Raw genomic sequence first — 9,223 nt, forward strand, 5'->3', positions numbered from 1 at the left:
ATTATTACTATGTGTGCATATTTTCTTAAATATTAGAAGCTATAGTTATATTAATTTAGTAATACCACTACTATTAATTACTACGATCATAATTTACAGACTAGCAGGATCAAATCTTTATAGACAAATGTTCTATATAAGGTATAGGAATAAAATTGTATACTAACTTCAAGATTAATATCAGCTTTTAACAACTTCTACCATCAATCATATGTATATTAATATAGAACTTATCTGATACTTGATGTAACCAATTCGATACAAATAACTACTAAATATTTCCCTACCTTCATATCATCTCGTCAAAATTTTCTTAACTAATTGCTTTAATTCTCTCTCCTTAGAATTAAAGTAACATACATTCAAATCATTACTTCAAAATTAATGAGAAGTACATTGCCTTCTTGATTACGAATGTGGTGAGTATAATCACGTTCAAAGGTTATAAAATACTAAAAAAATTAATTTAACTCACATTTGATATTTATGAAGACCATTTTATATTTTTAAATTTGTTAGAGAATAAATTGATAAACGCAAAAACTTTTAAGAACCAAAATACGTATTTACTTTAATTTTTAATAAGATATGGCAGATGCCGAAAAGTAGCAACCTTGTTTGGTCTGGTCCACTGTCAATTTAAGAAAAAATAAAACTACCTATGTTTTAAGATTTTGTCTAAATAAATATAATATTAACTTTTTCTCATCTTTTAGAAAAGCAAAAAAAAAATTGTACCATGGGAAGGGACTCTTGTATATTGATGTGATTATGTTGTATACAAAGGTGAAATAGATATTTATATGTTGTTGTGAGAAGTGTTAGTTGGGTGTCATATCTAAGTGTTCAAATAATTGGATTGTTTATAAAATACATCAATTAAAGCAGAAAACAGATAAACTTAAGGTATTAAAAAATGTTGCAATAACATAATAAAACAGACAAACCCATTCTGTCAGTATTTTTCATCATCTTAGCCCTTTCAGGCAAATGCCATTACTCCCCCATACAACTTTTGTAATGCTAGGCTGGTCTGAGTGGATTAACCAGCATGAGCATGTTGCTAGAGGTACTCCAGTCTAATGTTGCATGTGCATGAGCTCCAACGACGATATCCTATAACAGTTCATGAGCATGTTGCTGGAGGCACTCCAGTCTAATGCTGCATGTACCTGCATGAGCTCTACCCACAATATCTCATAAGCCAAGCTATGGAACAGTTCAGGAAACCCCTATATGGGGTTTTCTATCTCAACAATGGTTCCATGCTTATTGAGCTAGTCTTTCCTCCAATCCTCACTATTGGACCTGTCCCGACCGAGGATCCTCTAACCATTAGGGAGTCCCATTATTACCGAGACATGAGAAGAGTGAAGAGCTACGAGTAAAACATCAGTCTTGAACCAAAACCTTAAGGTAATAGTTCAATGATCAAATCTTTTCTATTTATAAACTCTTTCACTCATCCCTTCATATCGTTTGTGGTACTTTACACTTATGTACCCAACAGTTACATTTGTATCTTGGAAGAGCTAATAATATGACAGACTAAAAATAATTATAATATAGATTTAATTCTATTTCAATTCTTGATTTTTTTTATAAAAATCAAGACTCTTAACAAACGATAAACACAAATCTTTATAATAGAAATAGAAAATTGATAAGAAAACGTATTATTAATTCATTTTAGTAGCTAAGCAAAGGCTTACCATACATATTATTCCGAAAAAAATTAACAGATGATGACTACATGCATAGAAATTTTGCCATGTTCAATTCAGTGGCATCTAATACTATCTAGTGATATGAGCAATGAAAGAATTTATTTCAACACTTGAAACACCACCTTCATCCTTGGATCTAAGAATATCATCTTTCAGATTCCTCGCCCTTTGTCTCATCTCTGCACCTTCATTTGTTTCCATCAACCTTCTCACAACTTTCTCAACATTTGGTGCAGTCACCAACTCATTCCTTTGAGCCCAATCCCTGACAGCAAAGCCAACCTTCAACACATGTGTTATCAAAACACTATTCCTGGGCTGGTCAGAGTGCATAGGCCATGCTGCTATTGGCACCCCCATGGTTATGGTCTCTATGCAAGAGTTCCATCCACAATGACTCATAAACCCTCCTGTTGAAGGATGGTTTAGAATATCCAATTGGGGTGTCCAATCTCTCACAACTAAACCAAACCCTACATTTCTCTCTTCATACCCATTTGGAAGCTCATGTTTTCTAATCCCATCTTCATCAAAGATGTCTCCTTTATCAACATCTCTTATCACCCATATGAACTTTTGCTTGCTTTGTTCCAATCCTATTGCAATCTCTTTGATTTGTTCTCCTGTCATAGTTGTTGTTGTCCCGAAGGATACATAAATAACTGAATTTGGCTCTTGTTTATCAAGCCACTTTAAGCTGTAGTGTCTTTCTTTTGAGTTTTCCTTCTCAATTGTTAAAGGGTTGAATGGCCCTAGAGCCCAGCTCTTCTGCCCACCAGCCATGAGATCTATTAAATCCAAATAAGGACCATCAATTACTCTTGTTGTGTTGTAGATGTTCCCGTCATTGAATTTAGAGATTCCAGCTTGTGAAGTGACAAAGTCAATGATTTCAGTTGTGAAACATCCCTCAACATATGGTACTTCTGGTATAAACACTGAGCTTTCTTGTGGAGGTTTTCCTATTCTATCCAAATAAAACATAGAAGTGGTAAAAGCACATGTGCTATGAAAAATATAATTCTCAGCATTTGCTATATGTTGAACATCTTGTACCACATATGCCATCAAAGAATCATAGATGACTATAACCTTTCTAGCTGTAGAAGAAAGGGATTGAATAAGTGCTGCTACAGGCTCACGAAGATGTGTGGAAGCCACTAATGAAGGAATAATATGAGATGGGAATTTGGTTTCATCATTAGGGTTTGGAGTAGGTGAAGCAAAAGGAGGAACTTGTAAGTCATGGAAATGAATGTTAGAAATGGAGTTTGGGTTCCAACCTTGGACACGAACTTTGGCTTGAAGGATGTGTTTAGCAGTGCAAACATAATGGACAGGGATATTGTGTGACAAGATTAGACGTGAAAGGAGCATAAGCTGGTTCAGATGGCCTTGTGCTGGTAAGGGTACCAACACCACCACGATTTGGTGAAATTTGTTTTTGCTGTTGCCTTGGTCATCAGAAGCCATTGATAAGATTTGGTTGCTAGAAGCCCTTATTGAACTTTGGCACAGGGGTTTGTTTGTTATATACCTTAAGATGCAATTTTGCACCCTCAATTTTCTTAATTGTGCGATTTTAGTCGGCTAGTTTTTTATGAGCCATTTTAGTCAACCAAGTTTTTTATGTGCAATTTTCATCCTCCAACTTACGTAAACATTCAAAAATACTCATTATGTTAATTTTCTAACCAGTACACTGCCAATGTTTTCTAGGTGATAAATATTGTCCAACGTAACATCACACATGTTATTTTATTCAAACATTTATTTAGAATATATATTTTGTCAATTAAAGAATTTTTTATCAATATTTAATTTTATTTAATATAATAATATGGTGATGAACTTTGCACGTTTAAAAAATATTAAGAAATAAAAGTAAAATTTATAATTATAGATGTCACGAATAACGCTTGCAATGTCATATTGTAAAAAACTTATTCCATATTGTATATTCAATTCTAGAGAATTGTTTTTGTACAATCTTGGGTAACACGTAGGATATCGTATGTTAGTGTTTTATCATCTAGTATGGACTTGAATATGATTAATGATAAGGATAGAAAAGTAGATTTTTTTTGGGAAAAAAGTCATATAATAAGTGTTTTTAAAATTATTTATTTTTACAAAATGAATTTATTTTAAAATTATTTCTGTTATCAATAGAAATACTGACTTCATTCTATATTTTTTGTTGATTAAGATTAATGCATAGACATTAAGAAATCATTCAAAGACATGAATAATATAGAGTAAAATTTATCGACTCCCATATATATATATAATGAGATTGCATATTAACTAATTTTTTTTATTTCATAAGAGATATATGAAAAATAGAATTCATGGTATGATATGTATAATTATTAAATGATAAAATCGTGAAAAAAATGAAATTTTTTTGAAACAATCACAGCTGTGAAACAAATTTAAAAAAAAGGTCTAAAACAACAAAACTGAAAATACGAAGAAGTAAAAAATTGTCTTAAGAAAATATAACTATATACTATAATGTATTGGATTTCATTTTCAATACAATTTTTTTTAAGGAATGCTTTCATTTTAATCACTTACCATGTCAAATAATAATTAGAGAAACGACGTGTGTCAACATCCATTTTTGTATCGTGAAGAAAAAAAATCAAAATTCATTTTCAAAAATAAAAATTATTAAATAAAGTATTAGATTTCTAGAAACCTTTGTCAATTAATTAAAATAAATAAATAAATAAATCAAATAAGAAAAATAGGTTTCTAGAAACCTATATGTTTTTCCTATAAAAAACAAAAATATAATTAATAAAGTGACTTTATATTTTGTTTTGATTTTTTCAAAATTGTAATAAATTAACTATTTTTAATGATTTTTTATAATGAATTTTGAATTTATTAAAATAAATAAACAAAAGATCTCGGGAGAGGAAAGTTTTACTAATTTTCAGAAAATAAAAAATAAAATAAAATATAGTCAAACCAGAAATTTTAAAGAATTTTTTTAAAGACGAGTGAAAATCCATCTAATTCACATTAGAATTAGGGATGGCAACGGGCACGGGCGGGCACGGGTAGAGTTAGAGGCTCATGACCTTAATCATTTCTGGTATTGATGATGTGGAGCATTCATGCTGTTACTAAGTATTTTGAGTTAGAGGCTCGAGTATGACTCTTGTTTCTAATCCTATAATATTTGGGCTTCTCTTCCTTTTAAAAGTTTCAATATGAACACCTTATAGGAAGTCTACAGCTTGTTAAGTCATCTATTTTACCTTAGAACTCTACCCTAGTATATTGGGAAACATATTATATTTTACCAAATCATAAGTTGGGACTCGTGTCCCTTATATAAAGTGACTCAAATATCACCTCAAGCCATGATGGTATAGGATATCCTTACACTATAGCTTTAATTTATAATCACATGTTTTGTCTGATATATTACCTAAGTGTTTGAATGCTTGCTAAACATCTAGATAATCCTAAATAAATGCACTTATCGCCAATAAATGCATGTATTCTGAATTGTATAACACATTCTTGATTTAATATGCTTTCATGTATCTTTTGGCTCTATGTTAAGTGTTCATTAAGTGTTTAGGATAGACTTTTTATCTTAGAGTCTTAGTAAACCTCTAATTCAAATGTGCCAACATCTATTTCTATGACTTATTTAATCGGTTGTTCTATGTTTTAATTGATTACCTGGCTTTTTCTATTTGTTCCCTTAATCGATTACTTGGAATAAAAATGTTTTAAAATTTTAATCGATTAAGTTGGAACATAATGGATTAATTGTGTTAAAATTCAAATCTCATTAATCGATTAACACAAATGTTAATCGATTAAGTGCAGACATAAAACAAATTCAAACACAATTATGGGTTATGTTTCTTCAAACCCTAACCTCGTAAAATCTACATTCTTATCCCAAATTGAGCATGCAATTCATCCTCAAACTCAGATTAGAGCTACCTAATCTCTATTTCTTTCCTCCTCTAATCCTCCAACCCATCAATTCGGTTAAAATTGAATAACCTAAGCTTACTCCTTTTCTAAAACTAATTTCAAATTCATTCTTAATTGATTATCCATCCTCTATTTCTACAAAAATGAGTAATGAGAGACCCAAAAGAGTAAAACATACCGCTGAATTCAACTGTTCTCTATATCATCTTGGACGCACAAGAAATCTCAATGTTGAAGGGTCTTCTTCATCTAGGTAGAATCCATCCCTTGGTTTGGACCCATTCTATACTCCTACTATTCAAGCAGAAAGGTTGGCTAGGTTTGTAAGCTAGAAACCAACATACATCTGATATGCTGACATGGCGTAGATGGTGGAGTAGGGGTTTCAATTCCCATACGAATTGGAGGCACAAGGGGTTGTAAGATTTCTGGAATTAAATGGTAGCATTTACCCCTCTCTATTTCGGGAATTCTATGCTAACTTTTAGTACAAGGATGGTGGATATATAAGTATGGTACAAGGTAAGATGATATTACTAAACGATGTGATGTTTATGGATGTTGGAGGCTTGGCATGTGATGGTGGTTCCCTCGGAGATTGTAATGATGAAAATGGAGTGCACATGATTCTACAAAGATGTACAAGTCATGTTTGAGGGGACCTCACTCTTTTTTCCAAGGTGAGCTTACAAAGGCTGGATCTTTAACCGTGGAAAACAAGTTATTACACTACTTGATAACTTACATTTTGGTTCAGCGCATCACGTGCAACCAACTATGGATGATCTGAAGCTAATGTTTGTTGTTAAGGAAGGAATTCTGATAAGCTGGACCGGCAAGATTTTGAAAGTGATGTATGGCATTGCACCGTCTTCTTCAAGACTGCTGGCATATGGGATCTTTATCTCCCGTGCCATTGATCATTTAGAGATTGACACATTTGATGTGTAGATAATCGTTGTAAATCCCAAAGAGCACATGGTCCATGAGAATCTCATTCACAAGATGAGCATTTATAAATATGGTGGTGAATGGATGTATCAAGAGGACTATAGGACCACTATGAGTTTGGAATTGTCTGATGAAGAAGAAGTCGTTGAGCGAGGTGAGCAGAACCAGGAGCAACAAAATGGTGGGGTTTCTAGTATGCCTCAAAGACCTTCGTTTGGTTTGGCTCATATGGATGCCATTGAACAACGCCTGAATGAGCAAATTGACTCGAGAATGCAATCTATGGAGGATAGGCTCATGGCTGAGTTTCAGAGACAAGATGAAGAAAATCAGAATCGTTTCAAGTTGCTTCACTTCTTATTCAGAACCTGTGGTGGCTTTTCGCAACCACCTCCTAGCTAGATTAGAATGGCAAGTGTGTCCTAGTTAGGTGTTGTTTTAGGAGTTTGTGGTCTACATGTTCTTGGTTGTTGCATTGTAAATTTCCAAATTTGTTAGTTTGATTTTGTGCTTTAACTTGAATTGTAATCGCATGACATGCTATAACTATACTTGTTTTGTTCTTTCAAATTGAAACATGTACTTGTTATATCACTTTTGTAATCGTTTGATCAATGAATGATTGAATGCTTAGTAATTTTCAAATTTATTGTATTGATCTAATTGTGCGTAATTTTCAACCAACAAGAGGTATGAAGAAGTGGTATCATAAAACAAGTGATTTCATGTACTGTACATAATCTGTATAAAACAAGTTTATCAAACTAATGGATATCAAATTACATAACCTTCTGCAAAATAACATGTAATTTCCAATGAATTCTATCATAACAGTAGGTTTAATCGATTAACAATAGACCATAATTGATTAAACATCATATAAAATGCAATTCTATGTAAAAGTGAATCACACATAATTGATTAAGTAAGACTATAATCGATTAATATCACTAGAATTTGCACTATTTTTTCATTCTTTTGGAAATTAGCTTTCATATATCACTTTGCTTTTTTATCATGCCAAAAGAGGGAGAAAAGTGTTGTTTATGTTTTGCAGGACTTGCACGAGAAGATAGATTGAGGCTTATGAAAAGAGAAAATGTTTGATCACCCGATACTCAAATTGAGGGGGAGTAAGAGGGAGAAATATGCATAAACTTACAAGGAAATTGCAAAACATAGTTGATTACCATCAAGTAGATCCAACAAAGAACTGTCAGATCAACAAGTATCAACAAGTATTGTCATCATCAGAAAATGGGAGATTGAAGATGCAAGCATGCATCACATACATTTTCATAGAGGCTAAGTATTTTATATCTTTATTAGGTCTTAGGATGTTTGCTTAGTAAGAGTCTAGGTTAAGATGAACCCCAATGAAAGTCTCACAAGCTAAAATCAATCATAACGAAAATGAGACTTACATGCATACATACATGATTTACATGCATATGCATACATATATGATCATATGTTTTTAATGCATTTAAAAAGAGTTTTCAAATCATACATCATTGAAAGGCATGCATCATTCATTAACAAATCATGTAGGAGGTTCATACATCATTGAAATATCTTTTTGGAAAACCATTAATGGATTAAGAGATATTTTAATCGATTAAGTATTGAATTCTTGGTAACCCGTAAATCGATTAAGTATGGGTTTAATCGATTAAGGTTTGTTATTGTTTATACTTTCTGGTATTTTCAAGAACCCGTTTATCGATTAAGTTTAAGGTTGATGAAAGACAAAATTTGATAAGGACAACAATTGACAACAAAAATTAATGATCAAGGACAAGCTTGAAGGGATGAGCAAATCAACAAAACAACAAAGTCAACAATATAGTCAAAACTCAAGTTCATAAAAGGCAAAGCATTCAAGAAAATATATAGGCTAAGTATTTTATATCTTTATTAGGTCTTAGGATATTTGCTTAGTAAGAGTCTAGGTTAGGATGAACCCCAATAAAAGTCTCACAAGCTAAAATAAATCATAACTAAAATGAGACTTACTTGCATACATACATGATTTACATGCACATGCACACATACATGATTTACATGAACATACATACATACATGATCATATGTTTTTTAATGCATTTAAAAAGAGTTTTTAAATCATACATCATTCAAAGGCATGCATCATTCTTTAACAAATCATGCAGGAGGTTCCTACATCATTGAAATATCTTTTTGGAAACCCATTAATGGATTAAGAGATATTTTTATCGATTAGGCATTGAATTCTTGGTAACCCCTAAATTGATTAATATGGGTTTAATCGATTAAAGTTTGTTATTGTTTCTACTTTCTGGTATTTTCAAGAACCCGTTTATCGATTAAGTTTAAGGTTGATGAAAGACAGAGTTTGATAAGGACAAAGATCGACAACAAAGATTAATGAACAAGGACAAGCCTGAAGCGATGAGCAAATCAACAAAACAACAAAGTCAACAATATAGTCATGACTCTAGTTCATACAAGACAAAGCATTCAAGAAGATCTAGAGGCTAAGTATTTTATATCTTTATTAGGTCTTAGGATGTTTGCTTAGTAAGAGTCTAGGTTAG

At 32.0% G+C, this 9,223-nt stretch overlaps 1 protein-coding gene across 1 annotated transcript; it reads right to left on the minus strand.

Annotated features, from left to right (window-relative positions):
* On the minus strand, positions 1,658 to 3,278 carry LOC109347514 (zeatin O-glucosyltransferase-like). The gene has a single exon (XM_019587413.1). It carries the CDS (start codon positions 3,198 to 3,200, stop codon positions 1,797 to 1,799), a length of 1,404 nt encoding a protein of 467 aa, XP_019442958.1. The 5' UTR covers positions 3,201 to 3,278; the 3' UTR covers positions 1,658 to 1,796.

The sequence above is a fragment of the Lupinus angustifolius genome, chromosome LG05, assembly GCF_001865875.1.
Source record: "Lupinus angustifolius cultivar Tanjil chromosome LG05, LupAngTanjil_v1.0, whole genome shotgun sequence".
Classification (NCBI taxonomy): Eukaryota; Viridiplantae; Streptophyta; class Magnoliopsida; order Fabales; family Fabaceae; genus Lupinus; species Lupinus angustifolius.

Bases quoted from the DNA above. Each gene is read 5' to 3' on its own strand.
- LOC109347514 (XM_019587413.1), bottom strand. From the start codon at position 3,200: ATGGCTTCTGATGACCAAGGCAACAGCAAAAACAAATTTCACCAAATC.